The sequence below is a fragment of the Mycetomoellerius zeteki genome, unplaced genomic scaffold, assembly GCF_001594055.1.
Source record: "Mycetomoellerius zeteki isolate Tzet28-1 unplaced genomic scaffold, Tzet1.0 scaffold310, whole genome shotgun sequence".
Classification (NCBI taxonomy): domain Eukaryota; kingdom Metazoa; phylum Arthropoda; class Insecta; order Hymenoptera; family Formicidae; genus Mycetomoellerius; species Mycetomoellerius zeteki.
The window spans coordinates 745325-767595 of record NW_017257295.1 but is presented as its reverse complement, the minus strand read 5'-3'; the positions used below and the strand labels follow the sequence as shown (position 1 = coordinate 767595).

The window sequence follows — 22271 nt, the reverse complement described above, 5'->3', positions numbered from 1 at the left end:
ATTATATTATATCCGGCGGCCATTTTTGATGATTGAGACAAATTGTTTGTTGGACGAAGTGTACACGAGCAATTTATCAATTAGATTTCATTTGATAACAAGCACAACGATGTGATACTATAACAAGATCTTTGATGATAGATTGCATCAATATTCAATGTATAATTTTATGTATAATTATAATAGAATTAAACATATAGTCCCTTTGGAGAGAATTATATTTTGCAAGCAAATGATGAAGTGTAATTAGCAGTTATGTCGACGTATCCTCGCATACACATTGTAATCGAATAAGTATCATCCGTTAGGGAATCATGATGATATATATTGTGCAGATCGATACGTATCTCGCGAATTAATCGGAGGCTCTTTGATCATTCGCCTATTCTGCTCTGACGCACACGCGATCATACAATTAATTATTGACCCGTTTTAATCCCGTTAGGTCTAATTAGAGAGGATGGTGTCTCGTCTCAAAGTTGTTAATTGAGTTGGTTAATGCGATAAAGGAGTTCGTAGTGTTCTCATTCTCCTCCCCTTTTGCACCATCCATTGTCTTCCTTCTTCTGCTTCTCTGTTTCACTTTATCTCTTTTCATTGTGGAATTCTAAAGGTGTGCAGATACCTGCAGACAAGTGATTATTTCCACTACTTCAATTATTTGAGTTATTCCCATCAACGAGCTTTCCAGCACCCGATAAAGTTATCGAGGAATCATATATGATATCCTTAATATTCACAAGACCTCAAAATAAATGCGCTCGTCGAAATTTCCCCAAGATAAACGTATGTGAAAATAAATTAGAAATTGAAAGAAAAGTTTATTTATATTTTTTATTCTAAAAATTTGTATCGGTAAGTCCTTCATTAACATTATCTCCTCGAATTATGACACACAAATGTGATATAATGATAAAATATTACAACGAATGTTCTGGATTGCTCGCAATTGAACTTTTCTTTATTTTATATCGTATAATAAGAATCGTTTATTCAATTGCATAATTATTATTAAAAAGTGCGTTGTATAACTGCGGGATTATTGGTAAAAATATTTCTCTCCTACGCGCCGCGGAAACTGCCCTTCGAGAGATGAATCTCAATGTATTCGATTGATTAAGTCATGCTTTTGTCGAGATAAAACGCTCGACCAGCATAGATTTTTTTTCTTTTATTACGAAGCGGCTATCGGCATTTAATAAAATATAGTTCTCCAATTATGATATTGCATTGTACGATTATATTCGCTGAGAAAAAAATTTAGCTTTCTGTTCATCATTTTTTAAAGTTATTTCTCAACAAGAAAAGTCAAATATCATTTATATGTATTTATGTATATAAATAATTAAAATGTATATAATTAATATATATGTTGTACATGTCGTAAATATTTCGACTAAATTATGCCAATCTCGAAATTTATAATAAATCTTCCTGAATGCAATCAAGGTTTTTAATTTAGCTTATTAACATATTCTTTCAGTTACATTATTTCTATGCAATATACGCGCACCTTGCTTTTCCATCTCAAGAACCATTTATCCGATACGTTCCGTTGCATGCAGTCCAATAAATCGAGACGCCGCACCTCGCTGCACCGCGTGCACAGACGTTAAGTCGATACTAGCCAATAATAAATGCCTCTGCACATGGCAGCGTCGAACCCTCCTCCGCTGCCGTGGGTTTTCACGTACCGACGTTAAATTCGGGGCATCGATAATCGAAGTTGGAACGGTTCTTCGCTGAGGTCGCGGCATTGTACATACATACGTCTCGCGTTACAGCGTGTATATGTGCAGCATCACGTCGTTTCGATGTAACTGTGTAGGCAAGGCGTACGGAAAGCCGCGCCATCCCAGGAGGTTCATTAATTATAATTAATATCGCTGTCGATAATGGCACTAGCACTTCGTATAATATTGCCATGACGTACATACATCGTGAGACGCCTCCGCTTTATGCGGTCTGCTCTCGCGGTTTTTTCGCAAGAACGATCGCGATCGATGCCGTTATATATCGATATAACTCTTCATCTAACCGAGAACACATCGCATGTTTACATATTATTAAAATATACGTCATATATTTATTTAGAAATTTAAAACAGTTATCTTATAATTATTACGTAGGTTTATACAAATAAAAGAGATGAATCAATAAATAAGTAATTATGATTAATTAAGAAGTAGTAAAAATAAGTAAATAAGAAATAATAAATAGAAAAAGTTAATAGAAAAAGTAAAATGGAAGGTACTTGTACCGATTAAACGATTATCTTGATAATTTTGATAATTTTGCCTTCAATCACGCGGAAAGAATGATTTTGTTAAATCTAAAAATTTAGTTAGATACAAAACTTTGAAAATAATTATGTTGGACCATCAAAATAATTATGTAGGACACTCAAGCATAATGAATAATATTGCAAAAAGTTTGATATAGTCTCGCAACCAGCTTGAACGTCTATATAATTATTTTTAAATCTGTATCTAGTTAAATTTTTAGATACTTTAGCAAAACCATTCTTTCCGTGTATGCACATAATTATTAAATGATACAATATTTTAGATGTAAATGGTATGTTATAAATCTAAACATTATGTAATAGAATAAGATATGAACACGAATTTCTTCATAAAAGCAAAACGATAACTATATATATACGTGTAACTTTGCTTGTGAGGATCAATTGTCACCATCTAACGATCTCGAAGATCATTCAATATTAAGAGTTAATTCGCTGGTCTGACAGGTGCAAGAATTGATGCCTCAGGTATACGGGAACATCCCGACGTAGATTGAGTATCGATCATTATACGCGTCGTGGTTATAAATTGTCGTTACGAATCAATTGGCCGTCGAGCGTGACTATTCGTGGAGGCAATTAACCATCGGCGAAAAGCGATTTCACTCAGTCAATTCGTTGATGAGAAAGGTGAGAAGGTATTTGGGGCACTCTTGGCAATAAGGACACATTTTACGTCATCTTGCTTTAGAATTCATTCTTGTAATTACCTGTATCAAGGTAAAGTTTTTCACTTTGTTTAAAGTTTCACTTGATTAAACAACGATGCAATGATTTCTAAATCAGTTACGTTCTTCATGCATGAGTTTAAATAAAGGTAAAAGTAATTATAATTTATCAGCGTGTATTAATGTATTTTATCTCGTAGTTTAAAATCTTTCAAGTCGCCCTGCTGTGCGTATTTACGAAAAATTGACGATTTATGTGGGTTTAAACGTACAAATCGATGCAGCAATGCACTAAGATGAAGGGTAGCTCCGACGTGGATTAAACGACGCTGATTATATGCATCTCGCTTGTAAATCGTTACAAATTAATCGGCCGTCAGACTCCCTCCTGCGTGTCCATCGATGGATAGGATTAAGCACTTTGCAAGAGGGATCGATTTGCTAGGTATCGATCAGAATCCTCGTATACCTCTTAACCTTTAGCCGATGTTGAATCGTTTACTTTGAAAGGAAGAAAAGAAATGTTATTCTTCTTTTTGCACGATGGATATCTAAGTGTATATGGTTTGTTGAATTTCAGTATACGTGAGAAACGTTCTGTTCTGTACTCGGAGAAGAGCGAAAGAAAGGATAGTATTCGTTACCGTCAAACCTTTTGACCTCTTGCTGATAGAGGATCGATGTATCTCTCTTGGTTTCCGATCTTCTCTCGTATGAATCTACGATTAGAAAAATCGCGCGCTTCCTGATGGATCGATTACCTTGATCGATCATGCGTTAGTTAGAGCGCATACTTTTTGTAATTGCCACGCTACGTATAAGATAACTGTACTAATGGCTGCCCAGGATAGGCTGATAATTAATAGCTGCGATTAATTTGACACTGGTATCTTATATCAAATCTCGCTTGAATCAGCGCTGCGTGTACGATTGTTCGATTGAATGGATAATGTTGAGCAGTATATTGTACGAGTTTGAAATTGAATGAATTACAAGTTATTTTAAAAGTTTATAATTTTACAATTTTATTTTATTTTGTTTCGCAAATTAAAGTAATTTTCTACAAACAAGTAAAGATATTAAACAATTTTAGATATAATTATAGAAAAATAGAATTATAACATTTTGTAATAATGTTGAAATTACGTTAGGATACTCATTTAAGTATTTTGCATTATTAATTTATGAAAATGTGAATTCGAAGGAAATTTTAACTTTTGCGCAGGCAAATCCATGTCCTCACCCAATTGTAATCCTGAAGGATGTGGCTTCGTCGGACATGGAATCCTTGCTACGTTTTATGTATCACGGGGAAGTACACGTGGGTCAAGAGCAGTTACCTGCTTTCCTGAAGACAGCTCAAATGCTTCAAGTGCGGGGTTTGGCGGACGTTAATAGCGGCGCCACGAAAATTCCATCGTCGTCGGCCGGCAACAACGGTAGCGCACCTGTAAGTTGTCCCCGCGGCAGTTTAATATGGAAGTTGGAAAATTAATTATACGAATTATACGGCTGGTTTCGAACTTTTAATTAATTTAGCCTTAATTAAAACGAATTTTAATTAATGTGCTTTTAACACTACGCCGTCGCCGCCATCGTGACAGGCGGAATCCCGGCTAGAATTTCCTGCTTCGTCCTTTAGCTTTTAATTTCACGACTTATAATAGACGTTAGACAAATATTACGTGGAAGTTTTAATAATGGAGTATCTGGAGTTTCTCTGATTATACATATAATTAGATTATCGAATGTTAAATATTAATTGGAACTAAATTATGAAGAATGATTGCATTGCCTTTTTCATGGATATGCTGTACTATCATCCGTATATTATCTTTAATTTGATCAGGCAACCCCACGTAACTGGCAAGATAACGGCAGAGGGGATCTCAATGAAAGTGAGTTGAGTCCACCGGAAAAGCGAGCAAGAAGTTACAGTCCGCCAATAGGAAACCACGTCGAACCAAAATTGGATCTTCAGGAATCCTTGTTAGGCCAAGCACTCGAAGGTGGTCCCACGATACACACGACATCCACAAATAATATACAGGTGAGTAAGGATTATGTCAAGTTAGGCAATAATAACGATGCTCTATTACACATAAACGTATTTGCGCGCCAAATTGTAAATTTAAATTTTATGAAACCGATTAATATCTTTGCAATGATTATAGGTATTTTTTACTAATATTTTACAAATATGAGGGTATTTTGTTAACTTTCAGGCACAGTCAACTGGCGAAGATTCGAATTCTATGTCAGAAAACGAGGAGGATGTGTCGAATCACGGCAGTATTCTTAATGCAGTGAAGACCGAGCCAAGTGATATTCTAAATGATTCTATAGAACACCATCGAAACAGCTTCCCTGCAGCGTTGTTAAGTCTTCAAGGTAATTATTTGGCTTTTATGTTTGAAATTCTCACATTGAACCTTGTAAAATATTTTATGTTTAACATATTGTTATATTGTTTGCTCTGTTTGAAATTCATTCAATAATGAATAAATCATATACTCCAAGAATAAGCAGATTATTGATCTGTTTTAAAAATATGTTTTATATTGATAATTGCTTATATATTAATAAATATCGGCTACTTCGGTATTTATAAGGCAGAGATGAATTTATGTTGGACCAAAGAAATCCCAGTTTTGTCGAAAGGATGCAAATTAGTTTTTTAATTAATGGCACATTTAATTACTAATTACATTTGTAATTAATTATTAATTCCTCGTCCAGTTACTAATTACTTTCGTAATTAGCAATTAGCCCGACTTAATTACTAATTACGGCTTCAATTAAAATTAATTAATGAATAATTACAATTATTTCTATTTGTGTACATAATTTCATTGTATTCTTTGACTTATGAAAATGTGTTAATATGAATCTATTATGAAATGTAATAAACTAACATATTATTAACATAATTTGATTTCGTTTACTTGTGCTCTAGTCAATTGAGCGATACAAATCTCATGATTTATATTTATATTTACCATAAAACAGTAGTTGACTTTGTAATGTTAATGTATACTGCATAATATTAAGTATTAAAAAATCAATATTCTATTTTTAATTCATGACAATTTACTTAAGATAATAAATTGCACTTCATATTTAACATATAAATAAATAATTGCACTTTTCTGTCTTATTTAATAATATTAAATTTTTTAAATAATAACACACATCTTTTGTGTGTAATTAATCTAATTGACTCTCTATTTTTAAATTACAGGCATGAATATGCCAGGACCTTCCGGTATGCATCAGGTAGCCAATCAGGATCCAAACTACGGTAAGTTTATCAAATCTACGATTTGATCTCACCCTTTTAAACATTCTTAAAGCCCAGACTAGTATCCTTCCGTCGTTTCCTAAGACTCTGATCTCTCGTTGTTGCGTTGAATGCATGAAACTCTCGTACCTCTCACAACCCTTGCATCCCTTGTCAGCTACCCCTCTTATCACACGGTGAGCAGCAACGTATTATGGAGTCGCATCTCAACGGCTCTTCTATGATTTTCATTATTATGGCGTATCTTACATGGCAGAGACATAAATCTTTTTCATAGTAACTATCATGCAATGACCTTTTTATTCGAAAATGATCATATTGTATCTTCGTCACTGTCTTTGTCTGTGATGTGAAGCTTATTTTCGACATCGTATATTACCTTGAAAAATTGTGTAAGTGTGAAATCGATTCGCGTCGCTACTTGCAATATCAACAAAATTTTCAGGCTCAGGAATCGAATTGTAAATCTAAACTTATATTATTCGTAATTATCTAAAATAATCTTAATTATGCGTGTACTATATATCAATGTAGTGATCTTATTCGGTCTCAATTTGAATAAGAATTGGAAACAAATCGCGATATGGGAAGATAATGAAGAAGAGACGAACAATATAGGGCGCACAAGAGCGCCAGGAACAATTAAAAGTCGCCATATTAACTTGAAACGAAGGATTGAATTCGATTCTAGATTTAGGGAGAGACTCGTTGGGGAAGGGTACAAAAATTATTGAGGGCAAAACCTTGTCTTTAAAACCTGGAAATATACTTTCAGAAAAGAGAAAGTTGAAAAAAAAATACATAAGAAAGGGCAGTGGGAGGCAAAAAAAGCGATTGAATAGTGTTTAAGGAATCGTACGAGGTTGGCTGAGGACTGACATTGGCTGGTGGTTCCAGGGCGGTGGCAGCCCTCTGGAGGAGATGGTTCAAGTTCGAGTTCCGGTTGGCTGCCGGGTTCATCCTCCAAGAACGAGCACGCCGGGTCTGAAACCTACCAGAGCGGCGGAGGTCACAACTCGAAAGGGCAGGATCTCTCGGCCTTGCTTCAGCATCATCACCATCAGCATCATCACCACCATACCACCAGCCAACAGTCGTCGCAGCAACACACCCTCAATGCCCTCAACTCCCTCAATAACCTAAACAGTGAGCAACTTACGATGATGCATCAGAAACTGCAGAACAATCTCCAAAATCTCCAGCAGAGCACTTCTGTCAAGAGTGAGCAACTAAATCTAATACTGCAGTCTTGCGCGAAGGACAAGATCGATATGGCGATACTCCATCAGCAATCTCACAGGCGATATCATCAGCAAAGGGAGGACGCCAATCACATCGGTAAACCCAAGTGTCCCGAATGCGGCAAGATATACTCGAACAATTCTAATTTAAAGCAGCACATTGTTAACGTTCACACTGTGCAGACTGAGTATATCTCGTGTCACGTGTGCAACAAGCAATTCAAGACCAAGCAGTACTTGCAGATTCATCTGCTTTCCATGCATGGCATCAGAAAGAGAAAAACTTACCCTCTGTATCACCAGATACAGACACACGTGCAGGCGCAACAGCAATCTTTGCAGTCTGCCTCACAAGTTTCCGCAAGCCAACAGTCTCAACAATAATATTCCCCGGCTGACAGAGAGAGATGATCCGAAGACAAGCAGCAATCTGGAAATTGATCGAAGAGGGCTTGCGATTTACATACATGCGCGCGAAAGAATCGCATTCATTGATGCCTCATAATTTGTGATTCCCTTGTGAAAACTTTTGACAGACGTTTTTATAGTGATGAATCGATTGTTATTGCGCTATGAAGAAATCAAATGTGAACAACGCGTTGCGCAGTTGTGTGCTTGTGTCTTCAGCGAAAGTGAGTTGACGCTGACGATATCATGATTATAGATGTAATATATTTTTTTTTTCTATGAGATGCGCTGAAGGAAGGTGCGTAGATTCAAACATAAACTTTAATATTCATTTATTTGATAATTATTGATATTGAATATTGAAAGATAATTGCACATCTTTTTACAATGGCGTGCAATTATACAGTTTAATAAGACTGCACAAAGTAATTTTATATTTTGAGAAGAGTTTGTAACTAATTTTATTTTATTTAACGAATATAAATTATGACGAAGAGTTTTTGCTCCGATTTGCATGTTATATGAATATCTTAATTATTATTTCTTTATGGATGAGGAAATCATACAATTAATTGCAAGTTTCTGTTTTTTTTACTTTTTATTTTTTAATTATACCGAGAAAAACTTAATAATACTCAATTTGTTCATACGAGAACGATGAATATTTAAATTTTTTAATTTAATTACAATCCGATTCTATTTCTTATACATTTGTTAAAGGTATGCTTCTCATTATTTTATAATATAATATTTTTGTTATTACATTAAATATACTTAATCGAGAGAAAACAAATTAACATTTACATGTATCTTACTTCGAAGTATTAGTTATTAATGTAACACTTTTCGAATGATTTGATTACACATTCGGCCTCCCTCTCAGCGCATCAACGGTGGTTAAATTTGACCCTGAGTGTGCGTCGGAAAGGCCGCGCCTAAACGATCGAAGCTCACACTCGTAGGTATTCGTTTTTTATTAGAGTTCGGATAAGGGTGCGGAGGTGTCGATAGGTAAGGCGGAGGCGAAAGAGGGTGCTGGTACGAGAATTGGCCGACCTATTTTCGTCCCATACCGCAGTGCGCAGTTCACCCTTCGCGTTGACGATAAGCAGGCCTCCTCGATTGGTCGGAAAAGAAAGAACGGGGGAGAGCGTGAGAGAGACAAAACTAGAAAAAGTTCTCGCTCCGCGAGAGCTTCCTTTACCGCGTTATAACTAGTGCGATAAATAAGGCGGTATGACCAACTGCATTTTTTGAAAAGCAGGCTCGCGTTGTGAAGCCACCCTCTTATGGTATAGTCATTGCCTGCTTTTATGGAAGAAATGTGCGGAATGAAGAATTATTCAGAAATGGATGTGAAAGTAGATACGGACTTTCACCTTCAAAGGCTATTGTTATTAATTTCTTGTATCGCTTCTTTCTGTGAAGGAAAGCTTTTAAATATTTATATATATGAAATATCGATGAGGCTTGAATTCTAAATGTGTATGTGTATATATATATTTATATATTTATATAAATATGTATATGTATTTATATAAATATATATTTATATATTTATAAACATTATTTGTATATAGATAGGGTTAAAAGAAGATAATCGATTTTTTAAGAACGTTACTTCCATTTTGAAACTTGCTTGAATAGAATTTTGTAATATTATTTTGCATAATTATCGGAAATGGAGGTACTAGCTACAATCTCACGGCAGCAATTTATCGTAATTGGCATGACTGATGTACGCAATATTAATCACGAATTTCCCCCGTTCATCACTACGTCAATTTATCTTATAGAAAAGAATTGAAAATGGACAATCAAGCTATTCGTACATCACAATTTTGTCCATTTCTCATTGACAAGATTGACAAACGCTTTCGTGAAAAATCGGTGATCAATTGGTACAGCATCACTTTGCCTTTCGTGACGTGTATCGGGAACATGAACATATATGTGTGTCACGCACGCCATCGTCCGCAATATTACGAGGGAGAAAGAGATAGGGTACGTCGTATTGATCTCGAGGATTCAACAAACAGCACCTAGTACCTCCCGCTCGTTTCTCTCTAACTCTATCTTGCTCCTCCACCCCATGCCGATCCCGTCCCTCACCCTCCCATTCCCTCTTTCCTTCGCTGATACCTCTCCCTGTCTCTCATCGTGTTCCATACCATTCGATTCGCCCTCGCGTATATAGGGTTTGATGAGGGCAAGCAACCCTGCTCGGACGATAATCGCAATTCCATTGTCGGGCTTTCGATCGCCGTCTCTCGTCTCGACAATAGTTCGGATAAGGACCCGTTCTCCTTCCGCACTTTCTCTACGGCGGAGAATGAGATTGGCGAATCGCATTGCAGGATAATATCTAAAAAAAATTAATTGCAACCACTTTCCTTTATTGCATTGCGGTTTAGAGTACCACGTGCAGTACTACAATAGCTGACAATAATAATGACAGTGGTACTAAGAATGAATTTCTAAATTTTCTTAACTTTGCTGTTGGACAAATATTGGAACGTTAGAAAATCTATTTCTTTATGGTTGAAAATTGAGATAAACTAAACATTATCGATTTACATTTTAAAAATATATTGCATTGTTTCAGTACCGAGTATCTTTACACTTGTGCTTTTACCAGATAAGAAAGATGTTTGCTTATAATTTTTAAAACAATGCAAAATTTCCGTGAATTCTATTAAACAGTGCCATAGTTCATATAGTCACTAAAAATAGCAGAATGACTTCCTAGGAAAGGCTAGCAAACTTATGGGATGATATGGGGTGAGGAGGAGGTAATTTAGCCATTCGTGAAAAGTAAGCATTTCGAGGGAATATTAATTTAACCAGGGAAACACAGTTTCGATCCATCGATCTGGCGGCGCTTGTTAACAACACGAGTGCCTGTCTCGGGTTAGTAGATTGTCGATTTCCGCGCAGACGGTCGAGCAAGCGAGCGAGTGAATGAGCGAGCAAGAGAAAATTTGCTGGGATATTCAGGCACGCGATATTCAGGCCTATGACCATCGACCACGCGATCTCAGTCGCTACGTTTATCCTCGTTGCGAACCCCTGACAAAACAAACCCCGCCGGCTTATCCAATTCCGCGGTGTTTCCACGAATTTCTTCCATCCCGTACCTCGTGCCAACCCCTGACGCTCGCAACCCCCCGACGTAAATGGAGGCAGAGCTTCGCATTTGTTCTCAGCAACCCCCTCTCTCGACTGCCACTCTGTCTCCTTATCCGCGCACGTTCTTCTTACTCCAACCGCCTTTCTTCCCTTACCCTTTTCGTTCTGCTTATTTCGTGCCATCGGCGTAAAGCCCGTCGCCTTATACGAATGCGGCCCCGCCTAAAAGCACTCACCGGTACTACACTCGCGGGTGCGGTCGGGGATGGAATTCACTTCCGTTTTAGGACGTGCGGTAACCCAGTAACAAGAGGGAGAAAACGATAGTATAGGATCAGCTGCTAGACTGCGCAGCCACCCGCATGATTCTCGCAGCTATGATTGATGATTGTCGTTTACGAGTACTTTCGGTTTACTTTGAAGATATATATGATCCTTCACAAGTTTTGAGATAGAAGGTTTCGGCTGAATAGTACTTTAGTAACAATAGTTTTTTTATTTCTAAGTCTGTCTTTTGTCTTTTTTTTTATTAATAACATTGCCAAATTCAAACTGATATATCGTGCAATATTCGTATTATAATGGACAGTGTAGTAAATTAAAAATAAATTAGTAATTTTACATGATATTTTTTCAATTTATAAGGATTGTAAAAATTCTGATTTGACAAGCTATTGAATCTTGATTAAATCGCTGTAGTAAACTTGCTTCAAGCTAGCTGTAGATATCACAGGTGTAAATATCACACTAAGCAAGAAATTTTTGCTAAATTTCTTCGGTATAAGCTAGGATACTTTATTTAAAAAATATCTATCTTTTGATATTTTTTAGTCTGTTTGATGTTTTTCAGTCTGTCATAGTAGAAAAACCACAAATCATAGCAGAACTATGACAGACTGAAAAACATCATATCATCGATGGCAATTAAAGCAACCATGAACGATATAATATGCGATTTTATACAAGAACGTTAGGTTGAATTCTTACTTGAAATAAAATAAAATGAAAAAGAGGAGAGGAATTTTGTTCGTGATTTTTTTATTTGATAAAATATCCTTTATTTCTTTTAATTTTCATCGATTTTATCAAAATATTTTATTATTTTAATCTTCATAATATATACAGAGTGTCCGATAATTAATGATAAAACTCTCGCATAGAGGCAGAATAGATTAAACCGAGAAGAAAAGTCTTCTACCATTTCGCAATAGTTAACAAGATATTAATTATTAAAAATCTAAATATTGGTTTTTAATAATTTTTTACTCAAATACTATCAACTTTACAGAACACCAGCAAGAGATAAAAATTGTTTATTTTCTTTTCATAAAAGTTCTGAGAATTTTTTCGGATTTTTGTTCAGAATTTTTTAATACCATATTTTCTCATGTTGGTAAAAATAAGAAAATGCAGTACTAAAAAGTTGATAAAAAATTCTGAAAAAGTTCTTAGAGCTCTGTGCGAGAGTTTTATTATTAATTATCAGACACCCGAATACTTTAATTATAATTAAAACTTTAAAACTTTTTTGAGTTCACAGTGCACTTATTAAAAAAAATTAATATAAAACTTGGATATAATTTTTTGTTTGGAGATACTTACCTACAATATATAATAATTTAATCAAAATATGTCATGAAAATTACATTAATTTCAGAGAATTTATTTTGATTTAAAAGTTCTACGAGCACATACATTTTCATCTTAACTTGTGACATTCGAGACAATTACGCGTATCATTCCGGCCACCGAAATTACGTGTCAGCGTGACTTATGTTCTTTTTGCGCTGGTTCTTATCTCGATCTCTCGCGCTAGATTCTAGTAGCCTACTACAAATCTATGTTTTCTACTGTAAGGTTGACTCTCGATCGCGCACTCTCGGCAGATTAGAGCCATCTATCACTCGGATCCGATTCGGATAGTTTCGTTTCGACTGTGCCTTTTTTTTGGTCAGATTCTTATCTTCCTGACGAATTTCCCCTAGGAAAACTTGGCTTTACCAACGTTTGACCACCACTGCTCGATACTTCTGCGCAATATTTTTCGACGTGTATGACGCGAAAGAGAGAAATATTGCAAGTAGATTTCAATATGGTAAAAACGAACATATAACGATTGCAAGAGCACATACACGTGATTCATCGGCGATCTTGTTTGTGCCGGCATTGTGTACATGTGTATAGGGCATGCAGGAACATTCGCAGCACGTGGATGAAGAGACATGGGGAAAGATTCTTCTTCGTCTTCTTCTTTCTTAATCTTTGCTGACTGCCCGTATCCCCCAGATGTCCGTTCAAGTCTTGATTTTCTCAAAGTATCCGGGAGAAAAAGAAAACTCGATTACTTAAAGTTTAACGTCGAGAAGAAGATGAAAATAGATATTGACATTACATTATTTTTTAATATAATATATGTTTCACGTATTATACAGTTATGTGGATAGAAATATTTAATTGGTATATTCTCTTAGATAGTATCAATTAATTTTATATTATACCTACCTACTTTTTACTACAATTTTATTTAAAAAAGATAAGTTTAATCTTTCATATTTAGACATTTTTATTATATTAAAAGGCATTTTTTAAATTAAACTTATCGATTTTAAGAGTAAATGTAATCGATTTCTCTCTACCATTGTCAACAATTCCCCGAATAAATATAACGTTTAAGCTCAGTCAACACTGTTCTAACACTTAAGAAAATGAGGAAACTTCGTGTTGTAAAGATTGGAAAGATCCCAAGATAAATCAATGACAAATTATCTCAATCGAGATGTTCGAAACGCAGTTGAAAAACAAAGATCGGTTAGAAAAAGAAAGGATCCGGAAATGAGACGAGATTGAATGTAATGGCCTATTTCGGGAGTGGCGACGCCATCAAATATATTCCAGGGAGTTTAGGGCTAGCGGATAGGACTTACATAGGTGGTCTATTCATGCCTAGAAGGCGCAGAACTTTGCCGGAGGGCATCGCGGGAAGGATAAAAATGAGATTCTTACGCGATAAGCGGAGCAACGAGACGAATGCACGGTGTCACGTTGAACTGTTTGTATCTCTCCCCTTTTTCCTATCTATCTGCCTTTCCTTCATCCGACCTTATCCCACCGACCCTTTCGTCTCTTATTTCTTTAATGTCTCAGGCGTCCTTTTTCTCCGCCTTCATTCTCGCGAAATCCACATACTGCCGTCGCACGTGGGACGACTTGGACTACGCCGAGGGTATGTTCACCGTACATTATTGCGTCCTCTGGACAAATGACGATTGCAATTCCCTCTCAGAACTTGCCGCATTAGTCTTTGCGACACCGTTTGGCAAACAAACTTTCAGATATATAAAATATATTTTTGCTGATTCAAATACATCATGATATGAAAGTCTCAGGATTGAGAAAGTTACTTTTAAAAAATATCTCGTTACCGTTACTCGTTAGCGTTACTCGTTGTAAAAAATAACTTATCGTTACTCGCTACCCATTGGAAAAGATAACTCGTTAACGTTATCGTTACTAAAAAAAAATGTAGTTACAATTTCCGTTACTTTTTCACTGAATTCTGAATTTTTTTCACAGATTTTTTTAGAGTGGCATTCAATTGTACGTCGCTAATTAACCAGTTCAACACGAAATACATAGTGGTTATAGTCGATCGCAACATGATCAAATATAACACTCCTTTCTTTTAAAATTCGTTTATGCACATTCCATATATACTGTGTATACGTATACATGTTATTTACGTGCATAGCACGGTAAAATGTGTACACAGTAACGGTAAAGGTAACGATTATATTCATTACGCAAAAATTGTAACTACGTCATCATTGCCGTTACTGATAAAATAATATAACGTCGTTACCATTTACTAAAAAAAAAGTAACTGTAATGAGATAACGCGTTTTTGCTTCCAACCCTGAAAATATTTGCAAGGTACGAACAATGCGACATTATGTCGGGTAATCATAGTGTAAAATTTGCGAAAGTTTATTATGTTTTGTATAACTTTGATTTGCAAACTTAATTACTTTGTAATATAGTTTCAGAAAATAATATCGCGTAAGTTTGATGGATTGATAGAAGAAAAACAAATGGTAGAGAAAAAACATGGCGCGCACTTGGCTTTATATTCCCGTCGCGCGTTCGAAATCGTCGTTACGAATACTCGGCTTTAATCTGCCCGGTCTATCGATTCTCGTCGACATGAGCGAAAAACGAGAATGCATTTCACGAACGTTACAACAGCGTGGTAAACGTGGTGCGGCAGACTAAAAAAAAAATTACCTCCGAAATCCACTTAATGCAATAAAAACGGTGGACATCAAAGGCGAAATCTCATTAACGAGGAAAAGCGTAAATATGCTTTTATCTGAAAAAAAGCACGAACTCTTAAACAAATTGACAATAATAAATAGATATTCAAAAAATAACGCCAGCAACGTTGATTAAGAGAGACAAATGGCCGTTATAGCTACGATGAACATAGTTTTTCTCTCAATTTTTTTTACACAATTCAAAATTTAAACGATAAAAGATATTAAATAAAAAGCTAATGCGGCTGATAAAAAATTAAATAAATCACGTGATGCAAAGTATTTAATTCGCTTTTCTATATAATATTATTCCGTCGCCAATTTAAACTCGGGATGCATTATCATTCTAATCGTAACAGAAAATTATTCAATTCGTTTACAATCTGAAAACGTTTTTTCTGTTTAAGACACAAAAGTTTTAGTCAATTGTGCCGACTAAAACGGTTCTGTTCGCGACATCCGCTAACTTTCGCGGGAAAAATAAAAAATGGGAATCGTACAGAACGAACTTCGAAGCTAGCAACTTGTCCATTTTCTGATGCCGGCGGCGCTCTTGCTACCGAGATTCAATCAAACTTGCAAAAGCTTTCGAGTACTCGGCCCAGCTCTCGTTCCCGGATTACTCGCGAGTAAACAGCGACTACACGGCCTCCAGCGCGCGACGTCGGGTGTCGATAAGAAGGCGCCGAGGAAGAAGGCACGGATGTCTGAACGGTGCTTGTCTGTACTTGGAGTACATTCTCTTTCGGAGAAGAGTTTGCAGAGGAAAAGTTAGTGGACGGAGGAAGGGATAGAGTAATGTGGACTAAGGGTGGAGTACTGTGGAAAATCAATGTGGTCATAGAAGAAAAGAAGATGAGAAAGAGAGAGAGAGAGAGAGAGAGAGAGAGAGAGAGAGAGAGAGAGAGAGAGAGGAGAGAGAGAGATAGGAACTGAGGACAAGGATCCTTTATGTCGGGTCACGTCTTTAATATACCTCGCATGGGCGGCGGTAGCAGGTTTAATCAATCTTCACAGCAAAGCCGTGTTGCCGTTTGGATGCTGCATCCATGAGAAACGTGTGGCAGTAAAATATCGATTAAGATTAATTGTGGAAATGAGCTTTACAAAGGAAATGTATCGCAATTGTCATGGCAGCAAAAGATTCCTATCCATTTACAACACTATTTCTAAAAGACACTATTTCAAAAAGACACTTTTTCTAAAAGACACTTTTTCTAAAAGACACTAAAGGACACTATTTCTAAAAGACGGATGATAAATTTTTTTTGCTTTAAGTACACCTATACTTGTAATTTCATACCATGACAAGGTTAGAGCGTAAAGAAAGAAATTTATTTTCCAATTTTACAATAGTGTGACAAATTTTCCTTTAGAAAATTTGTTTAAGAATTGCACGGTTTTCAAATTTTTTAAATAGTTATGTATTTTGTTCAATTTTATCTTTTGACTTATACGTAGGGTTTCGAGTCAAACCGGGATTTTTATTTTCATGAATATAAGAATAAAAGTCCTGGTTTGACTTAAATCACCCACGTAGTATACCTAAGCTTTCTAATGCAAGTTATTGTTATTTTCTTCTTTGTTAATTTTTTACTTATGGTAAATCTAACCTGCTGCATTTTATTATCCATCATTACTTTGTCAAAAAAGCTTTGTAAACGTGAAATTCTTACATTTATAAATGGATTAAAGTGCCTCTTTTTGTAAATCTTTTATTTGTATAATTTTATTATTCGATTTTAGGTAGGTTAGTTTTTCCAACCTTTAAATTAAAGTAGCTTCGTAGAAATGGAAAGACAGTATCAATTTTATCCTATATATAAAGGTAAAGATTCACTTTACTCATTACAAGTTTTACTTATTAATTAAGGAAGCATCTCAAATTAGAAATGACCTACATTTGTTAAAACTCATTATAAGAAATAGCGATTGTTTACGAACATTAATATCTGCGATTTAACCCTCTTTTTTCTTTTTTATTTAAATTTCATCTTCATAATATCGATCTTAAAAATAGCTTTTATAAAAAATAATTTTTTTGTTATTAAGTTAATATTCTTGAATTGTTAATTTCATAATCTTATGGAAGATTATATATATAATCTTCCAGAAGATGTATAATTTTTGTTGACTAAATAATGGTCTGGAACGTAATTATACAGTAAATACAATAGGTTTGTATGAAATTCAGAATGGAAGCGTGATTTAAAGCATTTTAAGATAGAAATTGGGCAAGCCATTTCAATAAGCGTTACATAAAAAATATCGTCAATTGTTGAAAGATCATCTGTATATCAGTAGTTAAATCAGTAAGCGATGCATTCGTCAGTCAGGGGAGCGAGCATTTTGCGAAAGAACGAAATCCGCGCGAAAGCGCGAGGAGAAAGAGAGAGAAAGAGGGAAAGTGAGGCTTAGGAAGCGTGGAGAGGAGCGAAATGAGAGTCAGAACAGACGGAGGTATACAGGGAGGGTATACAGGGGAGGTGCGAGAGGAGTGACAGAGAGAAAAACACAGAGGCCGCGCTTCCCTCGAGGGTCCTGGGATCGATCCCTGTGCAATTTCCCGCACATGTCCGCATTGATCTGCCCTCACTTGCCCCCGGTACCCACCCCTCAGTAACACTCAACCACCACCACTACTCGGCGGCCGTCGCCGCCGCCACCACCACCGCCACTGCCAACCATCCTAAGCTTCTTCGGTGATACCTCCGATCACCAAAACGCCTACCCCCTAACCCTCGGTCTTTTCCCTTCACTGCTCCCTTCGCAGACCAAAGTCATTTCAACTACGTCAATTCACCCTCTACTTTTTTTCTTAACGTGTCCGAGTCTCACGCACCCGCAGCTTAATGCACGCATGTCACGCGCGCTACGGATGTTATTCCTTTTGAAAGTCTTTGATATCGGTCGAGTTTCTTTTTATAAATTCGACAGGGATTCGAACAATCGTTACACAATTGTAGGCAGACGTAACTTTCAGAATGATTAATGCGCACATTATAAATAATATTCTTCTATAAACTTTTTTTATGCTTTAAAAAATAACAACCTCTCTTAAATTAGGAACTTTTTTATTTTATTTTGTTTTGAATTTTTTCCATTTTTTAATAAACCACTTGTTTTTTCATACTTTGTTTTTTTCGAAGCTTTTACCAGTTTCTGTTGTCCCACGCGATCTTGGTCGGCAATCTCCTGAGGCAAAATTTACTCCGAATACGTAAATCCACCCTTTATTTCTTCTAATGTACCTGGAACGCGCGCACTCATGTCTTAACAGACGCGCATCACGCACACCAGTATCCATCCCTTCAATGTCTTCTATATTCTTTCTTACTCTTCCTCCGTATCAGCTGTATTCACGTATTTGCTCTGATCTTCTATTGCCTTAGATATATTTTTTTTTGACATATCTCTCTAAAAATGTGTGTTGGATAGCTATTTTGCTAGTTATTTCATAATAATATATAGTCATTTCATAAATACATTTCTATAAATGGGAAAATTATTTTATTGCATTTACTTTTAAATTAATCTTTAAAAAGAAATTATTAAAATATTTGCCATATCTAAGGAGTATAAAAATAATACACTACACACACACACACACACACACACACTTTAAAAAAGTAAAACAGGAAATTTACATAACGTATTAATTTGAAATTTTTCATTATTTCCATTTAAATTTAAAGTCTAACTCAATAAAACAGTTTTCACTTCTCGCTGAAAAAATAAGTTTTTATTTCAGCTATCTTCATGCTGATCTTCTTGTCTATCGTGTTTCTCTCGTTTTATGTCTCTATAGTTCTGTATTTTCCCTTATTGCCGCCATTGCCAAGCAATCTCAGTTTCATCCAAGTGGCTCCAGCCATCCAGTTGCTCAGCGTTCCAACCCCTTTTATAAATCCAACGTGCCGAGAGTCATTTTAACTAACAAAACAGCCTTCCTTCCTTTTCACCTAAATGTATTTTTTCACGTATGTCTCACGCACAATGCATTGTACCCCGATAGTTGAGTCAAACTTTCGACAGGCAACATGGTTTTTCAATTCTGGAAAAGTGATCTTGTCTCGTCCCACGAACTTCTGTAGGAAAAACTTCAAAAGGCAAATTGTTTTGTCGTGTTGTTTCAGAAACTGCACGTCATGTAACATGTCTAAAAACTTCAATTTCTATAATTATAAGTTTTATCTCTATAATTATTCATTGTAATGCGTATTTTTAATCTTGCATTTATTTTGAATAATATATTTTAATCAATTAATAAAATCAAATATAAAATTTAGTTTAATCATAAGAATAACTTTTGACAAATCTGATTATATATATGTGTAGATTAATTTAAAAAATTGGTAAGAGTTTTAAAAATTTCTATCAATAATCAGTAGAATTAAAAAGATATATGCGGAAATATAAATTTATTTTAATGTGTTTAGAAACATATACGTGTTACTGCGGATATGGCTAAATGCTAATTAAACTTGAATGCAAAGAGATCAGATACTGGTCAAGGTCAGAGACTTAAATGCCTCAATCAATTATTACAAAAGTGATGTAGTTCATGCAGTACGAAGCTTTATACTTTTTACGTCTATGTTCTGCACGCGAGCAAATGAGCGAAAAGGCGAAAGTTAAATAAAAATAATCTCGCAAAGAACGGTATATTTTTTTTTTCTTATTCTCGAAGAAGTAGAAAAACTTAAATCGCATTGAGGGGAGGAGCTTGTAGACAACTACACTGGGTACCTAAATTAAACTTTTCTACCCCTTCGGAGTCTTTTCCTCTGATTCAACGACTGCCATATATCAAACCACCTGTCATAAACCTAAACCCTAAACCGTGCCGAATGCTGATGTAACCAATCGTTAACAAAGCTAGTACCAGAAGCCAGGTGTGATCGTAGTTCTATAGAGAGTAGTTCTAGCGAAAAGTATTGAACTGAATATATATTGATAGATGTTACAAATATTTTAAAAAAGTATCATATATTTCGAAAAATGGAAACTATATAATATATTTTATTTAAAGTTGTTTATGAGAAAGTATTTATAAATTAAGAGAACAGTAGACAGTTTATTTACGACTCAGAAAGTTTTATGTACACGAAGCATCAAGATTTAAATTCCATTCTTGATTAGTTTTCGCATGAAACGTTGTGGAAAACTGCTGATGGTTGCTTCGCGCTTTGCCGCCGCAACATCGAATAGGATTTCGATGTAGCACATCAAGGCTCGTTTCTCATTTCGAAAGTATTTCCAGGAATAGAAATTGCACCGCCGCATATCGATCTCTGTCTATAACTCCGCGTCTTTCCCCTCGAACGGGATCGACATTTTCGAGTTGCTCACCCCTGTGGTAACGCGAGGCAGACGCGGAAGGACTTTCCCGGAAACCCGAAGACATCGATCTTCGGGCTCCCTTCGGCCAATCAGCGTGCTGACTGCTCCTCGAGAAGCAGGTCCTCGTTAATGCAGCGCAATTCGTTGGAGCGACGCCGCTAATGGACTGGCGCAATCATCCAGGCTTGCTACCGAATCTCCCTTCTTGCCGACAATGTCGGTATCCTCTTCTCGGCTTCATGTTTCTTTATCCTACTTGAAGTTTTTGCGAACCTTGACGTTCGTCCGATCACTGTATCATCTTCCCGTATCTTATTTTCTCTCCTGCACGAAGAGCTTAGATTTTCTTCAGTCATCTTCAGTCGTTTTCCTAGATATTCGTGGCGGCATAGAGTATTTGTAACTGTAAACTATAATGAGAGTTTTGGCTAGTTTTGTAATTGCGATATATTGCAAATAATGATCTTCGATAATGTTTAGAATAATTAGACACGTATCAGGATCGCTGATATTATATTTTGTGCTATAAAGCTTGAATTATTTTTAGATGCGTTCGTAAGAAATTTTTATGATTTTAATTACATATTGAATTTTTCATCATTTTATAATTAGAGCAGTTTTTTAAAAATTATGATTTATTTAAAAGAAAGTATTTTAGGAATATTTTATAATAAAACAAAATGAAATCTTAGGTATAATTGTAATGAATCTACATTTAAAGAACAATTAACTTTCTAAAATTTTATTATAACAAAAATTGGTTCCGATTTTGCTTTCTCGTAAAAGCTTTCAACTTAATATCATTAAACTTGACAAATTTAGAAACGTACACGTTCACATCTTCTCTCTTAACAAAATTAAAACATTATCTTTTATTTTACGTGCTTTGAAATTAGATTTATAACGGAGAAAAGAGTTAATTTTTATTTCTTCAACTTTCCGCGGAACTTCTATACTTTCTTCTGAGGTAATTTTGTTTTTGAAAGAATTTCTCGAAGAAAATTGCATCCCTTCGTTTATCTTCTCTAAATCTTTTAGCATATTTTCCTATTTTTACTATCTTTCATCATTGCAGTTATCCCTTTGGTCTTTCGAGTTATCCCTTCCGCTTCTTTCGCCTATCCCTCTATATTTCGTCTTTCCGCTCATCGTTCTTTTCCGCACCCCATAACTGTCTTTCTATAATTCTTTTCCGACCGATCGGCTTGGAGGTTGATCGTAATCGAACAAACATCTCTCACTTCGATCGATCGAATTACTTGAACTTTTAAGATACTCGGTCTGATCATCTGAACATATTTCACGCTAGAAGAAAATAATTATACGATAAGAATTCTTCTAATCTAACGAGATATGATTGTAATAATTAAGAACTTCACATAATTCAGTCGATTTTTTAACAATATTTATTTAAACAAAAATTTGATTTTTGTGTTATATAAAATAAATCCTAAATATTTTTATAAAAATATTGAATAATGATTTTAAGATTACTTTTAATCGTGTATTTTCGCGAAATATAATCAGACCTCGTATGAATATTTCATCGAATGATAAAAGATGAAA

The 22271-nt window shown here is 35.4% G+C and overlaps 1 protein-coding gene across 5 annotated transcripts in view; it reads left to right on the top strand.

Annotated features, from left to right (window-relative positions):
- LOC108724817 (protein abrupt) overlaps window positions 1-22271 on the top strand; it is a 92656-nt gene that overhangs the window by 61604 nt on the left and 8781 nt on the right. For 4 of the 5 annotated variants that reach the window (XM_018451464.1, XM_018451463.1, XM_018451466.1 and 1 more), the window contains 4 exons: window positions 4199-4423; window positions 4823-5023; window positions 5199-5364; window positions 6215-6274. In XM_018451464.1, coding sequence (XP_018306966.1) covers window positions 4199-4423; window positions 4823-5023; window positions 5199-5364; window positions 6215-6274 — 652 coding nt within the window. Of the gene's footprint in view, window positions 1-4198; window positions 4424-4822; window positions 5024-5198; window positions 5365-6214; window positions 6275-7171; window positions 8058-22271 lie in introns of those variants that run through there. The other variant, XM_018451465.1, reaches the window with a different exon arrangement.